The 26,082-nt window shown below is 42.1% G+C and overlaps 1 protein-coding gene and 1 pseudogene across 5 annotated transcripts in view; one reads left to right on the top strand and one right to left on the bottom strand.

Annotated features, from left to right (window-relative positions):
* Ankrd13c (ankyrin repeat domain 13C) overlaps positions 1-13,076 on the bottom strand; it is a 49,521-nt gene extending 36,445 nt beyond the window's left edge. For 4 of the 5 annotated variants that reach the window (XM_063282546.1, XM_063282547.1, XM_063282548.1 and 1 more), the window contains exon 1: positions 9,883-13,076. In XM_063282546.1, the coding sequence (XP_063138616.1) occupies positions 9,883-10,309 (427 nt within the window). In that variant the 5' untranslated portion in view covers positions 10,310-13,076. The remainder of the gene's footprint in view (positions 1-9,882) is intronic. The other variant, NM_001191570.2, reaches the window with a different exon arrangement.
* Positions 1,065-2,520, top strand: Rpl36a-ps19 (ribosomal protein L36A, pseudogene 19; annotated as a pseudogene).
* Positions 13,077-26,082: the final 13,006 nt, after the last annotated feature.

The following is a 26,082-nucleotide window of genomic DNA, read 5'->3' as shown; positions in this document are numbered from 1 at the left end:
ATGACCTTTTCTCTTGTAACAACCCAAATGCAGGATGCTCACCCATCCTGCAATATCACCCATCCTGCAATAAAGAATTCAGGTCTCCTAAGAGAAAGGAAAGCAGCACCCTCTATCTCTTCTCTATGGGTTCAAGGAAAGAGCATCCTAAACCCCTCTAAGCACTCACTGTAGCTGATAATCAGAGAGAGCACTTTCCTGTGAGATTCTCTTCAACAGAGAATTCAAGGAACTGGAAAAGTGAGGTTTGTTAAACAAAGTGAAAGATAAAATAGTATAAAATAACCCTGAAAATTGAGACACCAATTAAAGAAATTAAGGACCAAATACAAAGAAAGCACTAAACTTACAGGCCAGTTTAAATGTAGTAAGAACAAAGCATTAGTTAGTCAAACACTTGCCCTTTGCCCAACCCCACCCCCAACCCCCAGACAGGGTCTCTGTAGCCCTTGCTGTCCTTGAACTCAGATATCCACCTGCTTCTGCCTCAGAGCACTGGGATTAATTAAAGGTGTTGCACCACCATGCCTGGCAAACCAGACACATTTTTAGTTTCCCAGAGTGAATGAGGTAGCACCACCTTGCAGGCAGGGGCTTTTAACTGAACAAAAACAGTAAAGAGGAAGCCCCTTGAATGTGGGAATTCCCCTGTGCTCTGCTTCCTGGTCCTACCATGGCTGTAAGCATCCCCAGCATGGACACAAAGCCTGTCTCCCTCAGGGAGATGTTTATCGGGTATTTGATCACATGAAAAATAACTATACACCACCAATACAACTCAAGTTGGCAAGGTCAAAGCTATCTCCATGAAAATACTCAGTAATTCTCCTCATGAATTGAAAGCTGGTGTTAAAAATTTTATGAGAATATCAAGGAACCCAGAACATCATCAACTCAGAGTTGGCAAATGGCAAAGTTTTCCTGGAACCTAGCCTCAAGCTCATGTCTTCTGAATGGCTGCTCTTCGAACAGCCAATAGGACTGGTAACTTAGTGCCCTGAACCAGGTGTTTCAGACCTGATCTAAACAGCTGCCTGCATTTGGCTTCCAGGACAGAGCACTTTCTATTGACCACTCAACCTTCTAGAAGCAATCACATAACAACACTTTTGTTTAAATGCCCTCTCATAGTCAACTTAATTCTGGCATTACTGTATTTTACAATGTCAGGTTCATTAAAAAAAAAAAAACTAAACTAAAACAGCATATAATCAAGCAACCTCACTCTGGAATATAGTGGTTCTCATCCCATGGGTTAAGGCGCTGGAGGCTGAATGGCCCTTTCACAGCGGTTGCATATCAGATATTTATATTATGATTCCTAACACCAGCAAAATAAGTTATTAAGAGGCAACAGAAATTATTTTATTTGGGCCACCACAACATGATGAGCTGTATGAAAGGGTTGTGTAACATTACCATTCTGTCAGAGATGCCAGCACAAATGTACAAATGAAGATACAGAGTCAATCGAGTGCACACAGAAGTAGGTGGACTTTAAAATGAGCACACACAGGAACATCACTCACCACAAAGCTTTAGTCTCTTCTCTGGCAACATGGATAGAAATGGAAGACATATTAAAGGAAGGGAGATAAGCTGGGAATACCAACACAAATACTGCTGTCTTTACACTTGGTGAAGGTAAAAATGTCAGTTACAAAGAACAGAAAGACAAACCCTGGTGTCTTTCATCTGTAGATGCTACAGGAGCTAAACCAGCAGACACTGAATGCAGAATGGACAATGGCACCGAACACAGCTGAGGTGTTTCTGGCACAATAAAGCAATGACAGCCTACAGCTATGATATAGGGTAATGGAGGTTAGAATCTGAGGGTTCCCAAGACACAGAAAATGAAAACATCTAAGAAAATAGAAATGCTAATTATGCTGATTTGGTCATTAAACAATGAACACATTACTCCATAATTATGTGGAAATATTGTATCAATGAAAAAAATGCTGCTTCTATCAAAATTAGGACTTCAGAAAACGAAGTGCATTGTCCAAACTAATGACAAGAGCAGCTTACAACATTTTAATTAAATATATAAGTTTCTGATAAACTTCCATTGCTGCTCTATCCTCTTTCTTTTTGAGCTATAGCACTCCTGCAAACATGGCGAACGTTCCTAAGACCCACTGGACATTTTGAAAGAAATGTGGAAAGCAACAACCCCACAAAGTGACACAGTACAAGAAGGGCAAGGATTCTTTGTATGCCCAGGGAAAGTGGCCTTATGACAGAAAACAGAGTGGCTACGGTGGGCAAACTAGGCCCATTTTCTGCAAAAAGGCTAAAACTACAAAGAAGATTGTGCTGAGACTGGAGTGTATTGAGTCCAACTGCAGATCAAGAGGTGCAAACATTTTGAACTGGAAGGTGACAAGAAGAGAAAGGGCCAAGTGATTCAGTTCTAAGCCAATTTTGTTATAAAGACAATAAAATCTTGACCTTTCAGTGTGTGTGTGTGTGTGTGTGTGTGTGTGTGTGTGTGTGTGTGTGTGTGTGTGTGTTTTCCAAAGGACCAAACTAAGGACTTCACTCTATTGAGTCCAGTACTCTATCTACCTCTCTGCTATACTCCGAACCTGAGACATGATTATAGAATACATATTATCCTAACTGGAATATCAGTATCTGGAAAAGTTTATAGCCATCCAGGTACTGATACATTCCAATAGACAGCATCAAAAGCTGAATGTGATCAGAGAAATAGTTTTAAGAAGTATGAATCTGGTAAACTTAAAATGACAGAATAAGTTTTCAAAATTCTAACTTGCCTTTTGTTTAGTTGGCTGATATTTGTCTTTTGAGATTTGTTTTCTGTGTAGCCCTGACTATATCTCAATCTGTAAACCACGCTGGTCTTAACACATAGAGACAGTGGAATAAAAGCATGGGCCACCACAGCTAAGCTAAGCCTTATCCTTTTAATTGATAGCAAACCTTATTCTTTTCTCCCCCCCCCCCCCCCCCCGGAGCTGGGGACCAAACCCAGGGCCTTGCGTTTGCTAGGCAAGCGCTCTACCACTGAGCTAAATCCCCAACCCCCAAACCTTATTCTTTTAATTGGCAGGAAATACAGTTTCGTGCCATATGGGCTCAAACTCGGCTCATTTACTTTCCAGAAAAAAAAAATCTGCCAAACACCTAATTTGTCTATAAGCTGCATGCTCTCCCCCAAGAAAAAAATGTTGTTTTGTGGAGAAAGGGTATGTAGTTCACCTGTAGCCACCTTCAGAAATGTTTTTTCCAAACTATTCTCAGCATACAGAGGAGTGTTGTACATAGCACCTACATGGCTTCAAGAACACCCCAGAGGCAAGCGTTCAGTAAGGTTTCTGTGCTCAGTGCACAGTCCAGCACAAAGAAGGCAAGCAGTGACTTGTGTTATGAGACAATTTTGACCTATACACCTTAATTACAAAGTAAAGCAAAATATTACACATACCAGACCCGGTACAGTTCCAAGTTCTCCTGTTACATCTAAGCCCCATCCAGACAAGGAGGAAGAAATTCCCTCTCAGAAATGCTACTACTGTAGTAAATTTACAGAACGCCCTACATCCACCCCATCTCTCACTTCCAGTAACAGCCATTTACTCTAACACTGTTCCACGATACTATCTGCAGATATCTGCTGACTAGAACAGTAGGGTGAGCGAGCTTTGCAACCAGTCAGACCTCTGCTGAAAACCTCCTGACAGGACGGCATTCCATGGTACTACATAAAGAAGCCCTCAGAGTCTACAGCACACTTATGGCAAGGCTGCCTGCCTCTCAAGTCTCTAAGCTCCAGCCACATTTACTTTTCCTGCCCACTTCATCACAGTGTTCTCCCAGTCCATAATGGCAGTAACTTTGCATTTACTGTTTTTTGCTTGAGATGCTGTTCTAGACTCTGTTCTACTTGTTCTACATAACACTCTCATTAGCCCACCCCTCACTCAATATGACTCATTAATAGTCATAACATACATTCATTCAATTCACTGGTTGTCTACTCTCTGGCTCTTCAACTAGCATTTAGCACCACAAGAACAGGAATTATGATAATCTGTTCACCTCTGCATCTACAGCATCAAAAACACTACCACATATTAGAAGACCATTGAATAAATCAATCAACTAAGTAAAGGAAAAAAATACTGGAAACTATTAAGAACGAAGAGAGCAGTCTCAAATCTCTCAAAAATATTTTCACTCTAGAACAAGACTGATTCCTTTGAACTGTCCTTGAAAACCAACCAAAAGATACACAAAAGACATTGCCAAAACTCTTGTCAAGAAATCTTGCCCTCTATTATACTGACAGACAGTATTACTACACCATCAAGTTAAATCCTCAAAAATCTACCTAAACCTCAAGAATAAAGAAGCTCTTGCAACCCACAAAACTGACACCAGCCAACAGAATCAAAGGCAGAAATCACCAAATCTTCCAAATACACCAGCAACTTTTTACGGCTGGTATGAGCACTTCACACACTCAGCAATCTCACCACTGTCGGGTACCTCAAAGCTTCTAACAGTCAGGAAGATCTGATTAACTTGGGAATGTTTAACTTGGGGAAAAAACAAAACTACATGTCTACCAAGCAAGAACTATAATCTATTTGTACCATTTTTAATTCTGAAGTACTGAATAGCAAAATCACTAAAGTTCATTATAAACACAAACTGTCCAAACTACTAAGGGCAAATGTGACTCAAATAAACCTTGACACTTAATGTAAAGGCTATACTCCATCCTTTTTTTTATTTACATGTGTATGTGTGTTTCTATGCATGTAGGCATATGCACCCACAGAAGCCAAAAAAGGATGTCAGGTCCCTTATACTCATTGCAGGCAGCTATGAGCTGACAACATGAATGCTGGGAACCAAACTTCAGCCCTCTCTAAGAGTATCAAGTGCTCTTAACCACTAAGGCATCTCTTTGGTGCCTCAATCTTTAATTTCACATTAAAGGAGAAAACAATTTATTTGGCTGGGCAGTGATACCTCACACTTTTAATCCCAACACTGGGGAAGCAGAAGCAGACAGATCTCTGTGTGTTTGAGGCTACCCTGACCCACAGAGCTAGTTCTAGGATAGCCAAGGCTAAACAGAGAAATCCTGTCTTGAAAAAAAAAAAAAAAAAAAGGAAGATCTAATAAAGGTATAGTAATTTTGTGTACTTTTAAAATTTTTTTTATTTTTTTTTATTTTTTTTTCGGAGCTGGGGACTGAACCCAGGGCCTTGCGTTTGCTAGGCAAGCGCTCTACCACTGAGCTAAATCCCCAACCCCTTTGTGTACTTTTAGTGTGGTATAACTTCTCTCCTGTTCTCCAAAAACTGCTATTAAATAATCCACAAAGTAGAATCACTCGGAACACTTGAACATAAGATGGAGATATTCTGTCATATGTAACTTCTGTTTATAAGTCCAGTCAGTATACAGTTTTCTAAACATAATTAGAGGCTGTTGTCAACCAACATTTTATCAAGGAAAAAGCAATATATAACAAAAAAATTTACTAAAGATCAGTCCAAACTGAAGAAGCTAATGAACAATAAATGAAGGTAGTAACAGTCTAGAAGACAACAGGCTTTCCACATAAAACAAGGAGAAAAGACTACAGCAAAATAATTCATTAACTACAGAGCCTGTGTTTGAAAACTGCAAACTGGTTTTGGGAAGCAGAGGCAGGAAAATCTCAAACTTTAGGATAAAGCCCAGACTATACAATAAGACCTGTCTCAAAAATTGGATGGATAGGTAACAGGAAGACAGATAACTGCAAGAAGGGATAAGGCCAGGTAACAGTAGATCACTTGCTCTTCTAAAACACAATATTAAAAATAATTGTGGGCTAGAGAGATGGCTTAGTGGTTAAGAGCACTTGCTGTTCTTCCAGAAAACACAAGTTTGGTTCCCAACACCTACACCAGGCTACTCACAACCAACTGTTAATTCAAGCTCTAGGAGAAATGATACCTCTGGCCTCTACAGGTATCTGCACTCACATGTACATACCCACATATAGACAGGACAAACACTCTTGGACACGTAACTAAAAGTAATAAAAACTGGCCAGGTATAGTGGACAGTCAAGGCTACATAGTGCTGGCCTATCTCCAATAAATAAATAAATATCTTTTTCTTAACCTTTAGGTTTTTTAAAAAATATATTTGCTTTTTAATTGTCATTTACGAGCATGTGTGTTATGTTTACTGTACTCGATCAGGTACCTGAAGTCTACATGGATCCCCTGGCAATACAAGCTACAAGGGGCTGTAAGTAGCCAAATATAGGAACTGGAAATTGCACTGGGTCCTCTGAAAGAGCAGCAAATCCTCTGAACCCTGGTACCACTGCCCAAGCCCTATTTTGGACTGTGAAGCTGTGCAAGGCCACCCAAGCCACTGCAGTTCCAGAAACAATCAGAGCAGAGTGCCATCCTTACCAGGAAGATGAACAGACTAGGATTCCATGGACAGAAAGTCACTATAGGGTTTTATCTACTGATTTAAAATACTAAGTATTTACTGCATTTTACAAACCATCTGTGGTGTGGTGGTTTGAATACGCTTTGCCCTTAGGGAGTGGTACTGTTAAAGATGTGGCCTTGTTGGAGGAAGTGTGTCACTGTGGGGGTGGGCTTCAGCTCCTCCTGCACCTTACCTGCCACCAAGGTGTCCTGCTCCCACCTTGATGATAATGAACCTCTGAACCAGCCCCAATGAAATGTTCTCTTTTATAAAAGATGCCTTGGATATGGTGTCTCTTCACAGCAGTGGAAACCCTAAGACACCATCTGAAACATTTCACAGAGCATATCATATGGATACAGAAGAAAGCACCGACTGGAAAATGGGGGCAGATGACAGCTCCTGCAAAGATTCTAAAGGCCATGGTGTGGATGAATGACCTAGGCACTCATTTGTGCCATTCCACAAAGAAATCTAAAAACATGCAGAAGTTCTGTAGAAACTGAAAGCTACCTAGTGACAAATCTTTCTACAAGGCTCCTAATAGCTGAGAAAAATAACCAGGGGCTACAAACTTCTTTCTATTAGAAATACTAAGTGGAAAATATTCACAAAAGTACTCTACTGCAAAGCAAAGCAAAAAAAAAAAAAAAAAAACAAAACAAAACAAAACAAATATTAGAACTGACTTTCCTGCAACACAGTGGCCATATCCCCACCAGCAGGAATTCATGAAGAGGTTGATATGTATGAGATTAGGGATTCTAGGAACTACTTCTATTTCTTCTTTCTCTCATTTTCTCCTCCCCAGCCCCCTCCTTTTTGTCTGTCTGTCTGCTTTCTGAGACAGGGTTTTTCTGTGCAGTCCTGTCCACCCTGGAACTAAATCTGTACACTAAACTGGTCTCCATTTCAGAGATCCTCCTGCCTCTGCCTATAAGAATGCTAGAATTAAAGGCATGGGTCACCACTTCCCAGTCATTATTTCTAATTCTAGCCTCATTTGCATATTGCATATGAAACCATAGCAAAGTTCTGAACCCCCCTGGACTCTTTTTGATAGAAACTCTGTAAGAGCCTTTTAAGAAAATCATTTGACAACGTCCATTTAAAAAGTAAAAGTACAGGGTTGGATTCAACTGGTAAAATGTCTGCTAGACAACCCTGAGGACCTGAGTTTGAGTCTTTGATAAGAAAGTTGGGTATGGGGCTGGAGAGATGGCTCAGCAGTTGAGTGCACTAGCAGCACTAACTAAATTTCCATGTGACCCAGGTTCAGTACCCAGCATCCACATGGCAGCCCACATTTGTCTGAAATTCCACAATCTGACATCCTCACACAAACATGCAGGCAGAACACCAATGCACATAAAAAAAAAAAATCAGTTTTTTAAAAAGTTGGATATGGTGGCACATGCTTGAAATCCCAGACTTGTGGAAATAAAGAAAGGCACATAAAATAAAGTCTAAAGGAAAAATTTAGGGCAGGGGTGGGGCTGGGGAGCATCTAAAGTAAAAGTTACACTTCAGTAATGGAACAGGATACAGACAAGACAGCTCTGTAGGTATTGACACTCCCAAGCCAGACAACCTGAGTCCAATCCCAGGACCTACTCAATGAAGGAGAGACTTAATTCAAGTTGTCCTTGGATCTCTACATATAGGTATACAGAAATATATTTGGTTAAAAAAATTACTGATCTTAGAGTTTAATGGGGGACATTATGAAACTACAGGAGAGCACAGCAGTGCCTCTTCCCTGAGTATGCAAGGAAGAGGAATGGTTGCACTTTTTACAGGCAGGAGCCCACAGCTGCTTTGATCATAAGTGATTTAAAGACAGTTACATGAAATACAAATATTTCATTCATACAGTGAATTTCGGTGGGTAAAGGACAGCAGTCTAAAAATACATAGAATTCTAATTACTCTGAAAAGAATTTAGCTTTTAAAAAAATGCTAAATATGGGACTAGAAGCCCAATGATCAGCAATTCCAACATTTCAGTAATCCACTCATCTCTTCTCTAAAAGAGCATTAACTTAATGTTTTGACCATTTTCAAAGCGACTTTCAGGCATGTAACTAAGTTTTAATGGCAAAGACAAAACATAGCTACTACTAGACCATGTCTAAGTAACACCCTACTAACCAGTACACTAGGACTACAACTCAACTTTTTAAGTCAGGATCTAATTCTCAGTAGCTGTCAAATGTGCTTGTTACAACAGCAAAATAAAATAAAATAAAAGTAGAAATGAGAACTTGGAGACAGCCTCTGAGTGTTTTTGTATTTATGATAAACGATAGATGGTGGCATTATGACTATAGATAGTATTACAATTCAAAAGATGAAGACAGAAAACTGAACTGAAATAATTATTCATTTTTTTTATTTTCTATTTTTGTTCTACTTTCAGATAAGAAACCTACAAACCAATGACATTCAGGAAGCTTATTTTCACAGGTGGTATTGCATTAATGTGCAAAATCATGTTGTGCACTAATATACAATACCATCTTGACCAGTTTACCTAACGTATAACTGTCAGGTTAAAAACAGCTGCCAACAATATTTGCTAACTATTTTCAACTTAAAATGGCTTGTTAATAAAACGTTGAAAAATAGTTTCAACAGTTATGATTACACAAGGCCTTAGATTCAATCCCAGAACCATAAAAAAAAGGGGGGTAGGGAATAAATCTTTAAAAAAAAAAGCTTGTTGCTTGGGGGGGGGGGGATCAGCTGACAAGATATGGCCAAAAGCAGATACTGATACCGTTCATTACCAAGTATACCATGCTTTCTCAAACATGTCACTAAGACTTTAGAATGAAAACTATAATACTGTCTTTAGTCTGGGTCAAGACGAAACATTTTTCCTAGTGTGGAAAATTGAGAAAGTCCCTTCAATTGCTTTGGGAAATTAAATGTATACACTATTTCTGTGTGGCTTTCAAACACCAGTGTTTACAGCACGAGGACAGTAATAGATAAAACTCACAGCTAGCTGCACTAGGGTTCTCTACCTGGCTGATGAAGACGGGCAATGCACATGGTCAAACTTAGAGCTCCAAGGAGGAAGGATGGGAAAGGAAACGTCCCCTAAAGCCAAGACCTGTCTGGAGATGAGATAGCCTGACGTTTTGGCACATGAAAAGGCGGCCGCAGAGACAAGGCAACTTGTCCCGAGATGCTCAGGTGGACAGGAAAAAAACATCCTTTCTGCACCTGTAAGACTCAAAACTCCTGACCCCTGACACGGGGCACCTGAAAGACTGGGGGTGTTTTCTGCCAGAGGAAAATACGGTACGCGAGCAGGAGCCGGGAACCCAAGGCCGACGGTCACCCCCCCCAACCCCCAGTGGACAGAAATCGGACAAAGCCAGAGAAGCTCACCGTGATTATCTTTCTGTCCGATATTGTGCGTGCGGATAAGCGAGGACAGTCTCCTCACGTCCCCCTTAAAGACGCACTCGTGCACCGGGTAGAGCGAGGGGCAGCTGCCTCCGTCAGCCACCACAACCGGGTTACTGCCCAGGCAGGCCGGAGCCGGGCAGGTGGCAGTCACTGCGTTGTGCTGCGGCGGGGCCGGAACGCCGGGGCCGGGCGCAGTGGGCGCCTTCAGCTGCAGCCGGTGGTGGTGGCTGAAGATCTTATGGCAGGCCTTGCCGCCCTTGCCGCTGCCGCCCGCTCCGCTTCTGCCCCCGGTGAAGGCGCCGCCGAGCGCGGCCGTCGCCTCCTCCTCGCAGGGCTCCAGCACGTCCCCGTCCTCTTTGCTGGGTTTGTGGTCCCTCCGCAGGGAGCGGATCTTCTCCCCGGTCATCGCCGCCGCGGCGCGCGGGACAGGGTCCGGGAGGCTCACCGCGGGCCGAGCCGGCGCGGCGGCGACGCCGGGCGATTAGAGCGGCGGCCGCGAGCCTCGCACGCAGCATGAACTCCTGGGGCGACCGCGGGTCCGCGACACGCGCATCTCCCGGAGGCGGCGGCCCTCGTCTCAGACGAGGAAAGCCGCAGCTCAAGAGCCCGCGACCACACGACGCGGGGCGCCGCCGCCGCCTCCTCACTCGGAAAGACCCGGCGCAGCCATCTTCCCTTGGCTCCTCTCGCGAGAGCTCCGAAGGAAACGCCGAGGAGTATTAGCTGGCCTCTCCTGCGCTCGCGTCTGTGTCCGGCCAGCGCCCGCGCTCCCCTCGCACAGAGTTCCACGCTGGGGCGGGCCCTGCGGTTGGAGACCCAAGGCTCAGAACTCTAAACTGGTGCTCTGGGCCTTTGCAAAGAAGGAGGTCAACAGCAGTTACAAACTCTAGCTTAAAGGCTGAAACCCTGTTTGTGAACCTCCCTCAGAGCGACGTTGGAAGACACCACCGGATGTCGGATGTGACGTCACTGACCTGCGCTGGACAATCTTTCAGTAAACACTCGCTAAGAATCGGCTTGGTTCCCTAACCTGTGCTTGCCCTGACTGGCAAGGCTGTAGGGGAGGGAAGACAGCCAGGTAACACAGAAAAAGAGTTAAATTTAGTGTTGAAGGATCTGAAAGGTGATCTTAGAGAATTTAAGGCCTGACTTTGGAATTTAAAGACTGTTCATTACACCATGAGAGGAGGGTTTTCAAACAGTTGTTACTTGAGTGTATTTGGGACAAACGTCAGAGTTAAAGTATGTGGAGGATGCTTACTTGAGGAAGTGGAATAAATGTTTTAAATAAGTGGGCAGTAATCCAGGTGAGAGATGATGAAAGCATGCGCCGGGATGCAGTGAGTCCGGAAACGGCTTAAGACTCTTTAAAAATGAGTTCAAATTTAGCATATTGAGTTGAAGGTTCTTGGTGTTTGTCCACAGGGAGTTAGTTATACATTTCGTGAATTTGGACTTGGAATTAATTACACAGTAACCCAGAAGTGACTAGATGCTCCCAAAATACAGAACGTATAGAATGAATAGTCGAGATAATGAGTGGGAATCAAAGCACTGTGTGTGTGTGTGTGTGTGTGTGTGTGTGTGTGTGTGTGTGTGTGTGTTTTGAAACTGTGAACACTTAGAAGCCTAAACTGAACATTGTGGCTCACATCAATAAATGCCAGCACTCCAGCAACTGAGGCAGGGCAGAAGGATCACACATATTCTAAGTTAACCTGATCTACAGAGTGAATGCTGCCCCCAAATTAGTAGATGGGCCAGTGAGATGATTGGCCACCAAGCGTTCAATCCCTGGGACTCACATGGTGAAAGAAGAAAACCCACTCCAACAAACTGGTGCATACCCACATGCCAAAAAAAAAAAAAAAAAAGTCTAAAAAATTAATAAATAGTAGGTTGACAGGCAGAGTCATGTACCTAATTACTGGCTACTGCCTCTTGATAGATGTAAAAACTAAATGTTCTTCTAGTGAAATCAAACACCATAAACATTTTTTTAAAATTTATTCAACCTATTGTGGTAGTGTATGCTTGCAATCCCAGCACTCAGGAAACAGAGATAGGAAGGTCACAGCACTCTCAAAAAACAAGCATACCCATCCCTTTAAACAGTATGTAATGAGAAGTGACATCAAAATATGAGTGATATCGAAAATATTTAGTACAAGAAAAAGTGTAATTTCTGAAATTCTGTAGCATGCCAATATAACATAAGAGGGAAAGTTAGCAGAAATAAGATTTCAGAAAGTCTTTGTGGAGGGCTTGGAGAGGAGGATCAGCAATTGAGAGGAGTGGCTGCTTTTTCACAGGACCTGGGGTTCAGCTCCCAGCACCCACAGCTTACAACTGTCTGTAATTCCAGCAGTTTCAGAGGATCTAACACTCTCACATAGATATACATCCGGGAAAAACACCACTCATAAAAATAAAAATAAATAAAATAATCTTTAAAAGTCTTTGTTTAGACAAAGGAAGTAATGTCTAAAAGAGGTTTTAAAGAGCTTAGCCCAGTAACCCCAGTCCCTTGTATTGTTTTATTGGGTTTTTTGTTTGTTTCTTTACTTTATGTGAGTGTTCTGTCTATATGCACACCTGCTCGCCAGAAGAGGGCATCAGATCCCATTACAGATAGTTGTAAGCCACCGAGTGGTTGCTGGGAATGGAACCCAGGACCTCTAGAAGACCTGCTGACTGCTCAATCATCTCTCCAACCCCACTCTACCAACTCTTAAGTTGATTTTTACACCTTAGCAGGCCTCTGTGCCTTTCTTTGGACTATTTGAATGTCCGGATCACATTTTCATTTTAGAATTAGTTCCAATTATTTCTTTTTGTTAACTTAGGATAAAATTTTGGGTCAGGAAATTACATTGATCTTCTTGCTAACGTGAAACTTAGTATCTCCTTTTATTCTGAATGTCAGTCACAAATCACAATTGTATAAGCATTAACAATATCCATGCTTTGTATCCAGAGGAAATGAGCAACTTTTTTTCGAATTCTATTACGCTTGCTACAGATAACAACATTTAATGCTCATTACTGGCTAAAAATTATATTAAGTCTTCTACTAGATCTTGTTTCTAAAAGAACTAATAAAGATGACTAAATACACACAAGTTTGGGTTCTATAAAATTCTGAAACAATTTTGATACACTTTATGATTCATATTATGCTCCCAGAAAACCTGCTCCAAAAATTAGTGACAAGAGTTTGCTGTGGTATTGAATAAGTCAATAGCAGGAAAAGACACTAAGATCCTTGTTGGAAATCACCTCTAAGAGCAACCCAGCCTTCTGAATTATGTTTTCTCTCTTCCCTTCTTCCTCATTCTCCATTACAATTTCCATTGTGCCTCTTTCATATTCTTGTCCTTTGAATTCTGTGAGTAGGGAGCCATACTTAGCATCGCAGTGTCAGGGAAACTGACACAGAGCTCAGCTGCTGGTACCTGCAGCTCCCTCAGGTATGCTTTGCAAAGACCTCTGCTCTCCTGAAGCCCGGATTTTTTTTTTTAACTGCACCACAGAAAAATCCAGACCAGCCAGTTAAAGCAGAATTTAGATTTACTAAAAAGAGTATAACATGTTTAAGGACAAAAAGAGAAACACTTAGAAAAAGTGCCCAAATGGCTTTCTCCAGAGTGTCACATTTAGGTATCTTAGCAGTCAGTTAATTGTGGTCATTCATAAATTTACATCATTCAAAGGGTTTCCACAAACTAACTCATTCTGCCCCCTCCCCAAACCCTACAGTGGTTCCTGGGATAGTTTCAGTAGATAAAGAAGAAGAGTGGTCCTCTGCCTATTTCAAACCCTGAGCTTGGTTTGCTAACATTTAACCTTATTTGAACTACCTACACATAACATATTCTCTCTAGGAAACCTTATTAGAAAATCCAGTCAGTTGTGCTTGATTGACTCTCACATGTTGGGAGGCTCCAGAGCGTAGGACCCATACAATTAAAACTGCCTTGAAAACATGTAATAATTTACATAGCAAGCTCAGACCAGTTCTGACGAGTAGCCCTTCAAATCCCACAGGATGTCCCTCCTGGTGAACCCCTCAGCCAGTCCCAACCCTGGATGGACTCATCAGGTCAATTTCCATCAAGGACATAGGTAGAAGGAAACCCTAGCACACTCAGCTTTCTGGGTGGGGAAGTGGGTGACCTAATTAGTGTTGGCCAATTGGACTAATCTCTGAGTAGGAGGTGTGGCTAAATTCTTAGGATAGAAGAACTGTTTCATAAAGGGGATTAGCTCTGAGAGAGGCAGACAAACACCCAGACATGGAGGAGGAAAGGGACTCCTGGGATAAGAAGAGAAGGTTCAAAATCTCACACACAAAGGTTTTGTTTATGTTTTTTTTCCACAGCAGCACAAATAAAGGTCAAAAGATAACTATTTTTCCCCTTCTGTCAGGTGTGTTCTAGGGATCAAGCTGAGGTTGAGCCATCTCACCAGCCTTCATCAGCTATTTTTAAACAAAGTTTTTGCTAAATGCCTTATATGTTCACAGACTAAACCAGATAAATCTTATCCTAAAACACAAGTATTTCCAACTTTTATGAGAAACGTATGTATCTGTATAATGTTAATCCCACAGATGAAAGAAGAAAGACCAATGATCCAAATTATCATGGTCAAATTAATTAAAGCAAGCTTTTTAAAGATCTCTGTTCCTGGGCTGTCCTCCCTTACCTAGGTGAGGTTCAGAGATCAGTATTGGACATTGGTAAGATGAGAGTTCTTTATAGTAATGGGGGCTTCCAAATGGGGGATCTGGCAGGTGAATAGTGGGGTCACAGGAACAGAATATATGCATAACAAGTTGACCATAAAAAAAAACCCTTAAAACAAAAACATGCTTGCAAGGTGGTCTCAACAAGGCAGTCATAACAAGGTGGTGATAACAGATGGTCATAATAATCTTTTGAGTTTTGTTTGTCTCTCTGTCTGTCTGCCTGTGTAGCCCTCAATATCCTGGAACTCACTCTGTGAACCTGGATGTCCTCAAAATCACAGAGATTCACCTGCCTCTGCAGTGCTGGAATTAAAGGCATTTGGAAGAAATACATGGTTGCGTTTCTTACAACAGGAATACAGAGCCCTTTGTAGTTAAGATTACAGGTGGGGCAGAGGCCAACTCTTGAGAAACAGAATATTCAAAATCAGTAATGGTTCTTGTTTGTGTTTACTATAAGCTGGCTTTCTTTAAACCAGGCAGGCTGGTTTATCAATTAACCCGTTGATGCAAAACATAGTTCTCACCAAGAAGCAAAACGGAGAGAGTTGCTCTGAGCCTTAGTGGGAACACCAGTTTTGGTTGCTCTGAATGACAGGTTCCAACATGAATGAACTTCTAGAGATGCAAAGCAAAAGAAAGTCATAAATCCATACATTTAGTTGAATACAATGATCTGCCTTGTGATTAGTGGAAGCTAGTCCTATGCTAAATCTACATATTCCAAAGGTTTTGCCTGATAATTACCAGAGGTAGGCAATGAATGGGTGTTTAAGAGAACTGTGGTGGGGGGCTGGAGAGATGGCTCAGCGGTTAAGAGCACCCTACTGCTCTTCCAGAGGTCCTGAGTTCAATTCCCAGCAACCACATGGTGGTTCACAACCATCAGTAAAGAGATCCGATGCCCTCTTCTGGTGTATCTGAAGACAGCTACAGTGCACTTATATATAATAAATTAATAAATCTTTAAAAAAGAGAGAGAGAGAGAGAGAGGACTGTGGTGGTGGTTTGAGAAGGAATGGTCCCTAGAGAGTCATATGTTTGAATGCTTGGTCACCAGAGAATGGAATGAATAGAAGGTACGGCCTTCTTGGAGTAGGAATTGCCTTGTTGGAAAAAAACATGTCACTAGGGGTGGGCTTTGAGGTTTCGAATGTTCAAGCCAGGCCAAGTGTCTCTGTCTTCTTCCTGCTGCTGATCTGGTTGTAGAACTTTCAGTTCCTCCTCCAGCACCACGTCTACCTGTGTGCTTGCCATGCTTCCTACCATGATAACAGACAAGACTTCTGAACCTGTAAGCCAGCTCCAGTTAAGAGTTGCCATGATCATGATGTCTCTTCACAAGGATTAAACCCTAAGACAGAGACCAAATAACTTGTCCCTGGATCTGCAACATTCCAATTTTCCCCACAAATTGTTAATTGGTGGCAATCAACTTGTAGAAGCTTTAACATATATGGGACTTTTGTTCCTGAAAACATCACAGGTCAGAGACAAAGCTTGTAACTCGAGCTAGTATCTTCATGTAGTAAAAACAATATCACCACATACTTTCTTGTTCAGAAGTACTGCAGTTAAAATTTTTTAAAAAAAAATCACTTGGGTTGTATTTTATAAACACATCAGCCCTGCAGTAAGAGTGGTGGCTACAGCTCTCTCAATTCTCCTGTCATAGTGTTTCTAATGTGAATATTAGAGCAGGATTAGGCTACGTCCTTCCCTTCCGCCCTTTGAATGGATTGACATTTCAAGCTGTCACAATCATCTAGAACTTGGTTTCCCATTCTCCATATTGTTGAGGTGGGTCTAAAAGCATTTTGGTTGTAGAACTGCCAAAGACATTCCACTAATGAGGTTGGCCTCTTCAGAATCACCCAACACCCACACCAGTTCTCTGAAAAGTGAAGAAAAAAAAAAAACTTAGGCAACCAATACCCTTCTCCACACACTTTACTCCCTCGACCTGAATCTCTCTGTATCTGCTTCCACTTCCTTCCTGTGGTCGACACTTTCTTTCTTTCTTTCTTTCTTTCTTTCTTTCTTTCTTTCTTTCTTTCTTTCTTTTCTAATATTTCCGTTCAGTGGTTTAGTCTCATTTCTCCCAAGTCATGAGTAGAAATCTGAGAGGCAGGGATTGCCAAGGAAACCACAGAGCCCATTGGCTCTTAAAGTTCTTAAAGGAAGCAACTCCTCTGAGACAGATAAAACACATCGATCTGAAGACAGAGGAAGAAAAGGTGACTGGAACCTGTTGATGCCATGTTAAAGAGGCCAAAGAAAAGATAAATGTCAGAAACACACACACACACACAAACAAACACACACACACACACACACACAGAGTAGTTTGAGTATAAAAGGAGAGTATAACAGTAATGCTCAATCTTTATTTTAATATATTCATAGGTGCTAATACACAGGTATATCCTACCTACTAGGCATTGTAAGGGTCCGTGATTCCCTGAAGAATGGTGCCCTGGACTCAAATAGTATTTAAATGCAAAGAGTGTTTTATTTTGCAGAAGTCTTACATGTTGGGGTCTCTCCTTACCAAGATAGAGAGACAGCCAAGAGAGCTCACAGGCCCGGTTTAAAGCACATTAGGGGAATTCTGGGGGTAGGTGACCTTTATCTTGCTGCATCTCTAGGGACATTTCAGAACCATTACTGGGGTGTGGAAGCTGGAAACTGTTGCTGAGGAAGTCTGGAAACTGCTGCTGACCTTTGGTCCTTGCCTCAGGCTGGAGGTGGGGGCTGGGGGTAACTTCTGAGGACTGGATTTGCCTGGACTTGTCCAGCTCTTGGAAACGTAGATTTTGGCCTTATCTCCTGAACTGCCAATTTGAAGCTTGTCATGGAGTCAACCTAGCTTTCTCAGCATGTGTCTGTTTATAAGTTCCCCACATGAAAATGTGAGTCCTCCTATAGAAGGAATATTTGTCATACATCAAGAACTCTTCTTGAACCAAATGCCCCCAGAAGTAGACAGTGCCTCAGTCAAATAGATTCAGCAGCCCTGCTTGTTGGTAAACTTGACAACCAAGTGAAAAAGAGCCCCAGACACTGATAGCCACTAGTAACCATAACTAGAAGAGCCAATTTAAAGGACATTTATCAATGTGTTCCTATAATAGGCTGATGAATTGTCCCAAAATTAAGTGAAAGGTTGACTTCTTATGGTAGAGAAGAAATTCTGTTATGACCTTTAGATGACCTAAAGTGAATTATACATTAGATTCTGAAAGGACTTTTTACAGTTCCTAATAATCAGAGCAGGCCAGATCCATGATGCCACCACAGTTTTGTAAACGTTAGGCCCTGGTTCTTCCACCCAGCCCCATGCTCCCAGAAATAAGACTCAGATTCAAAATACATTTACAAACACCTAGGCCATATAGTTAATCTCTTCCCTGACAAGATCTAACTTAAAATATCCCATTTATTTTAACATTTTGCCACACGACTGTGCTTAGGTACCGTGTTTCAGTCTCCTCACATCTTCACAGTCCTATCTTCCATGCCTGGCTCTAAACCTTTCTCTCTCCCAGATGTCCCACATTTATTTCCTGCCTAAGCCATAGGCCACAGGCTTTTTAATTGACAGGTGATGCATTTATACAGTACACAAGCTATTCCCTCTACACAGTTTAATCTCAAAGGGCAAGGCAGTCTGACAGTGGGGAATTGGTTCACAGCCATTGTCTCCTCAGACTCAGAGAAACTCACCTCAAGTAGGTTATCTGAGCTGCTGGCTCTGTTTCCTTATCCGTTGTTCCACTTTTCACTTCTTCCCTCAGGGTGTTCAGGCTCTGCTGTACACCAGGAAAAGAAGGAAGAAGTGAAGTCTGAAATGGATGGGTCTGTAGGATCCTGGCGGTGGTGGGGATACCTTTTCAATGAAACAGCTTGTGAGCATATACTTTATTGAGGTGGATCAAAGGCTATGTATATGAACCTTAAGGAATAGAAAGGGGTTCTTCTTAGGGTGAAGTTTCATTGGCTGAGGCTTAAAGTTCTGGAGATAACTCATTTGTATGGCGAGGCATTCCAGGAGGTTAAACCTGTAATTTCACGAAGGATTATGTGATATTCCTCAGGTAGAAGATGGGAGTCAGGCTCCCCGAATCAGACAAAGAGGAGAAAGCCCTGCTGAGAAAATGGAGTCCTCCATTTTGCACCACGCTCAGAAAAGCTGTCCAGACATAGTAGACTACAACCTTAGTATCAAGATGCAACACTTATCCATAAGATGAGAAGATCATTATAGTGATTTCTACCTAACATGGTATTGTAAGAATTAAATGAATAGGGTTGGGGACTTAGCTCAGTGGTAGAGCGCTTGCCTAGGAAGCGCAAGGCCCGGGGTTCAGTCCCCAGCTCCGAAAAAAAGAACCAAAAAAAAAAAAAAGAATTAAATGAATAAACGCCCATAGGCCACTTATCAGAGTTGTGTTTAATTAATCACTAAGTATTATTAAATAGCACTTCTAAAATAAGACCAAAAAATTTTGTTAAAAATAGTCAAATGTATATAGATATATATGTTTACAACTCTCATCATGGAAGTGATTCATAACTCTTTGTCTTTGGGAAGATTTCCACCTGATTACTTGTTGGCACCCATGGTACGGAAACCCGAGCATAGGCCTGTGGAATTTAAAAACAGCACACAGTCTCGGGTCATTCCTGTTAAGAGAATGCAAAAGCTTTACTGAGTTTCACAGAATATATACCCCAAGTTTACCAGGTGGAGAATTCCAGGAAGCACAGTGGAAAAACAGGAACAAAAAAACAGGAACAAAAACCAGGAACCAACTTAACAGTGTTACTGCCCAGGTGTACCAACCAGGGCAAACAGAAAGGTCAGGATGTTCCTTTGTTAGGAACAAAAGGCGTCCACATGCTCAGCAAGGCTCAGCAGGGGTCAAACATTGATGGGGCCCAGGAGGGTCCAACAATTACTGAGTATGCACTCTGGGACTATACAGGACTCTATGCCTTGACCAAGATTTCACTCTATCAGCAACCAGCTTTTATGACCTCTGATGGCATGAAATTTGGAATGGGGAGAATTTGACAGTGCAGAAAGAATGGGGTATGCAGCTGTCAAACGCTTTCAGAATGTGAAAACATTTTTGCTTTATAAAAACAAACAAAACAAAACAATGTCTTGTTGAATATTCCTAGGACCAGTTTAATGGCTGGCAAGTTCCTGTTTCTAATTCCTGAGGTGAGATGAGGAAAAGGGTACTTTTAAGCTGTTGATAAGTCTGTGATGGATTACTTCCAGGAAGGGCCTTGTCATCTTTGATAACTTTATTGGAATTAGCTGTCCCTATGCCCACTGTCCTCTGCTTTTCCAGCCTCTCAAACACACACACACACACACACACACACACACACACACACACACACACGAGAGAGAGAGAGAGAGAGAGAGAGAGAGAGAGAGAGAGAGAGGAGGAGAGAGAGAAAGAGAAAGAGAGAGAGAGGGAGGGAGGGAGGGAGAGAGAGAGAGAGAGAGAGAGAGAGAGAGAGAGAGAGCACTGAGTAGTAGTTTAGATTTACCTTTTATATAGTTCTTATAGTTCTTCGGTGTGGTAAACAATTTCATTCTGGAGCTGGAGGGATAACTCAACAAAGATCCCTTGCTGCTCTTGCAGAAGACTAGAGTTTTGTTCCCAGCACCCACAGTAGGTGCTCAAAACCATCAGTTAACTCCAGCTCCAGGTAGTTACCTTCCAACATACTCTACTGGACTCCTCAGGCACCACACATGTTATATGTACTCACACACAGAGAAAACAGTAAGGGAATCTTTAAAAACCGCTTTGCAGACTATAGCTGTCTTTGCTTCCCTCCACCCTTCTCTACTCCCTTTCTTCCAACCTTTCTACCTCCTACGATTAGATAAGAGAGAAAAAGTGATAGAAAAGGGAAGAGATCCCTGAAAAAAGTCAGGGGTTGGGGAGGGGTGATGCTATCATTAGACCACTTCCTGCTCCTTAGGGATGAAAATTTTGATCTTCACCTTCAGGATATCTAAGTTCTTGTTGTTGTTTCTTTGCACACCACTACTTAACAAACCGTGACCAACAATAACCAACAAAAGTTACCAACAAACCCACCTCACAAACCTCCTTACCTGTCATTCTTTATTAACTAATTTATTAATTTACCTTCTAATTCTGTTGTTGTGGGGGTGTTTATTGTTGGTTTTGTTTTGTTTTGATTGGTTCAGTTGTGTTTTGTTTAGACAGGGTTCACTATGAAGCCTTGACCGGCCTGGAATTCAATATGTAGAGTCCAGGCTGGCCTTGAAGTCATTGCCTACTTCTGGGCCCAGAGTGCTAGGATTAAGCATGCACACATTAAGCACACATGCTTAATTTCTTCACTTTTATATGTATGGATGTTTTAGTCGTGGGTGTGTCTGTGCACCATGTTCATGTAGTAACCTTAAAGGCCAGAAGATGTCAGATACTCTGGAACTAGAGTTATGGATGGTTGCAAATTGCAATGTGAATGATAGAAATCTAATCTCAGTCTGCTGGAAGAACAGCCAGTGTTCTTAACTACTGAGTCATCTCTCCAGCTGCCACCATGATTGTTGGTTGAGACAAGGTGTCTCATTAGCTATCAGCCCAGTAGGCAAAACTACTACCAGCAAAGGACCAGGAATGTACCTGACTTTGCTTCCACAACTCTGGGATTTCAAGCATGTGCCACCATACCCAACTTAAGGACTCTTATCTCATGCTTTCGTGGCAGGCATTTTATGAATCCAGCCCTGTTTTTGTTTTGTTTGTTTGTCTAGATCTTTTTGTTTTTGTTTTTGTTTTGAGACAGGGTTTCTTTGTGTAGTGCTGGCTGTCCTGGAACTCACTCTGTAGAGCAGGCTGGCCTTGAACTCAGAAATCTATCATGGTTAATATTAATTGGTGGTTTCTACCCCACCTTTGATCATTCAGTTCCCAAAAAAAAGACACAAAACCTTTATATTTATAAGCCTTAAAACATTAGAACTGGGTAGATGGCTACCTTCTAAGCTATTTTGACTACTTCCCTGTCAAGAACTCTGAGTTATAACTTGTCACATTCTGCCTTGCCTGCTCTTACTCCAACCGGCCAGTCCTCATGCTCTTACAATTCATGTACCCCATGGTGGCTTCTCCTTTCTTCACCTTTCTCTCCCTCCCTATGGTCTCTGCTTCAGACCCCTAGCCCAGCAAGTGAAGCCCTGCTACAGGTTGTCCTCATCTATATGAAACCAATAGTTTTAAATTGAGGAGCAAGGTTACATAGCATCACTTGGTGTGTGTTTGGGGTGGGGATTGCCTTGTCCCTGAGGCAACCAGATTTTGGGGGCCAGTATTTTGCATTACAATACATATCAACAGACCAAACCTCAACTGAAATCTACCTGCCTCTGACTCTGGAGCACTAGGATTAAAAGTGGCACTACTGGGATTAAAGGCATGTGCCACCATAACCCAGATACGTATTTTCACTTTTAGTGGACATCGTCAAATGATTTTCTTAAAGGTATCTTCCTGGGTTTCTGTCAGAAAGGCATTGTATGCCCTTTTGCCCTTTCCTACACTCTAGGGAACTGGAAGACTGACAGTCCACAATCCATTTTGCTCTGGATTTTATTGACTGGGGAAGCAGCTCTCAGTGTTACTTCATTCATTAAACTAAGGATGGCTGGAGCTGGAGAATGGATCAACACGTAAGAGGACTTGCTACTCTTACAGAGGAACTGGTTTTGGTTCCCAGCATCCATACAGCAGCTCACAACCACCTGTATGTAACACCAGGTCCAGGGGATCTGACATTCTCTTCAGTAAATACTGAATGAATGATTCTGTGGAGTTAGCTATCGTAATCATTCCATTTAAATATTTTTTCTTTTTCTTTTTTTCTCTTCCTCCTCCTCCTCCTCCTCCTCCTCCTCCTCCTCCTCCTCCTCCTCCTCCTCCTCCTCCTCCTCCTCCTCCTCCTCCTCTTCTTCTTCTTCTTCTTCTTCTTCTTCTTCTTCTTCTTCTTCTTCTTCTTTTTTCTGGAGCTGAGGACCGAACACAGGGCCTTGCACTTGCTAGGCAAGTGCTCTACCACTGAGCTAAATCCCCAACCCCTCCATTTAAATCTTAAGGGTCTTTTTAGTGAGTGGACATTTAACACATGAGTAGAATATTGGACTTAGTGCCTGTGTTAGTGTGTGAGGTGTCTCAGGAATGGATCTGGTCACTAAGAATGCTCTGTAACAAAGCAGTTTTCAGCCATGTGTGGTGACACACAATTGTATTCTTGACACTTGGGAAACTGAAGCAGAAGGATTAAGGATTTGAGGGTAGCTTAGGTTACATGAAACCCTGCCTCAAAAACAAATCCAGATGAAAGGTTAAACGAGGTTACTGTGTAACCATACAGTTATAAATTAGGGAACCTGCTCCCCCCCGCCCCCCCCCCCCCGTGTACCTTAGAGCACTAAACCTAGAGCCTTGTGTATGGTAAGCAACTGTTACACCATTGAGTATATGCCTAGCTTTTTTGTTTTACTTTTTTATTTTGAGACGTGGCCTCACTAAGTTTTCTAGGAGGTCTTGAGCTTGCTTTATAGCCCAGATAAGATTTAGTCCTCCAGGTCTAACTTTAGTCCTGTTTGTAAGAAAGAACACTGTACTAAGAACTGGAGAGTGCTGAAGTTCAATTGGATAAAGTTACCCGACACTTTAAGTGGTGTGATTTTCTTTGCTGATGATTAAACAAGGTCAGTCAGAGGAGGCGTGGAAGGAAACAGCCCTGCACTGCCCTCTGCTGCTCCAGGAGCTCCCTTCGCTTGAAGGTCCCTCCATTCAGGAGCTAGATAATCCTTGATTTTGCTGCAGAAAGAAGTTCAGGGCCAGCCAGAATGTGGCAGAGCCAGAGTCCATTAAAAAATTTATTTAAATGTAGATTTAAACACTGAAATTATTAATGGGATGAGGCACCAGGAAAGACTCACACAAGAGAGAATGTGGATGTTAGCCTCACAGAGGAAACTCCCACTTAGGTGTCTTAGCATTCGGCACATGTCACCAAGAAGCCCTTTTTACTTCTTTGAGATAAGTGAGATTATAGTGGGAGCTAGAGGTACCTGGGATGGCTTTACTATCTGAAAAGGATAAATGTTCGATAGACCTAGAGGTGGTGCTAGGAAAGATCGTGCAAGCAAAGAATGAATCATGGAGGAGGATATAAAGTTGTCTCTCTAGTTTCAACTGTGTCAGTTTTTTATGTGGTACATAAGGGAATAAAAAAAATGTAATTAGGCCTGGCGGTGCATGCCTTTAGTCCATGCACTTGGGAGGCAGAGGCAGGTGAATCTTTGTGAGTTTGAGGTCAGCCTAATCTACATAGTCTACATAGGTCAGCCTAGTCTACAGCCTAGGCCAGCTGTAGCTTCACAGTGAGACCCTGTTTCAACAGCAACAATGTAATTGATAGTGAAAGTGTAACATCCTGGGGGAAGCTCTGTGACTACAGAAAGACTTTAACTGTACAGAAGTCTTCGAGATGAATAGAGTTTGCAGCTGGACAAGTGTTTGTCTACCTTAATTTAGCTGGATGCCGTTCTTATTTCTAAGTTCACTACAGTTGGGTGGTTTTTATTTTAAAATGAAAAAGAAATGAAAGCACGGATTGCAAAAGTTACACGTAGATGAAGACCTGCCTTTATTATGTGAGAGGGCAAGAAAATTTTAGATTTGCTACTGGGACAGGAAATGGCCATAGTTGGTGATATACATTCAGGCTTTCAGCATTCTTTACTGCTGTGAGAACAATTCTTACTTAAAACACCACTATATAAGAGCGATATTACCTCCATATAGGCAAACACCACAGCATTGGAATTCTTGATTCTTATCTGCTGAGACAGACTTCAGACAGACTCTGAGGGAAGGGTTCCTCTCTCTCCCCAGGTCCCTTACTCTTCCCTGCCTCAGTCATAGGAGGGAAGAGTACCCTATATCATGGGTGACATCCAGAAAGTACAGAGCATGGAGCAGCTGTGCTATGCCCCCTCTCCCCTGACCTGTGACCACAGGCTTTCTTTTCTGCTCTCCTTAGTGAGCCCTTAACGTTGTACCTATTACTTTCTCTTTTTGGTTTTGTTATTGTTTGTTTGTTTGTTTGTTGTTTGTTTAAGACATGCTCTTTGTGTGTAGCACTGGCTGTCCTGGAACTCAGTCTGCAGACCTGGCTAGCCTTGAGCTCACAGAGATCCACCTATCTCTTTCTTCTTCTGGAGTGCTGGGATTAAATGCATGCAACCACACCACCATGCCCGCCCTATCTATTACTTCCTATGATCATATTTTAAGTTCAAAGAGTTATTCTCTGAGCTTCATGGGTCTTGGATATATCTACATTCTCCCTAAGTCTCATATATTGTTCAGTTGGTGACACACTTACTAAGAGGTCAGGGTCACTTACAACAAGTGGAACAGTCAACAGTGAGGCAACAGTGCACTTCTACTATTTGTTTTCCTGCCTTCCCAAGGACAGAGACTAAGTCCAAGCATTCCCTCAACTTTGTAAAGTTTATTCTGGCAGGTAGACAGTAGTATTGAGTATTGAGTTTGTGCCAGCATCAGAGCTAGGTGTTAGTGACATGAAGATACATTTTATATCCCCCTTTTCTCTTTTTCCAGAACATGTAACCAATTGAGGGACATTCTGACAAACAGATACAACAAACATTATGCAGCCCCCCTCCCCCAGTGTAAATCGGGGGAACAGAAGCTTCAGATAGATTTTACTAGAAGAGGAGCTTGAACTAAGGCACAGAGAACCAAAGCCCATCTCGGGAGAAAGATGGAAAGAAATTCAAGGATGTTCATAAGAGTAGAGTCATGAACAGATGTGGGCATCTACAGAGAAAATAACATAGCGCAGTCTGGGGATGAGGGAGGAAACAAAACAGCACAACCAGGAAGAACTCGGGATTAGAAGTGGAGGAATGTTACATTCATTTTGAGTGGATCCTGATACTCACTGCAGAGCATGCCACTCTGGTTCTGTGGGTTAGTTTTCAAAGTCCTTTCTGCTAGGAGAACGAGACAGTAAAGAAGCAGAATATGCTATCATGCTTGCCCATAATTGGGACAAAGTAACTGTTTGTTGATGAGCAAATGAATGTTGGAGAGTGACAGCATTATTGTTCTTGGCACACCACATGCACATAAGCTGTGGGGGCGGAGAAAACACAGAATTATTTCGTGGTGTGGTGGACTTGACAGTATTTTTATGATTTAAAAAAAAAACCCTCAAAAACTCAAAACACCTTTACTTTTGAGAGATTATTCTGACCCTAGACGCAGGATGAACCAGAAAGGGATCAGTCCTGAGTACACATTAACTGCCAGCAGAAGAAGAAATATCAG

Source organism: Rattus norvegicus, chromosome 2, assembly GCF_036323735.1.
Source record: "Rattus norvegicus strain BN/NHsdMcwi chromosome 2, GRCr8, whole genome shotgun sequence".
NCBI lineage: Eukaryota > Metazoa > Chordata > Mammalia > Rodentia > Muridae > Rattus > Rattus norvegicus.
The sequence above is the reverse complement of the archived record's forward strand: the minus strand, read 5'-3'. Positions and strand labels throughout refer to the sequence as shown.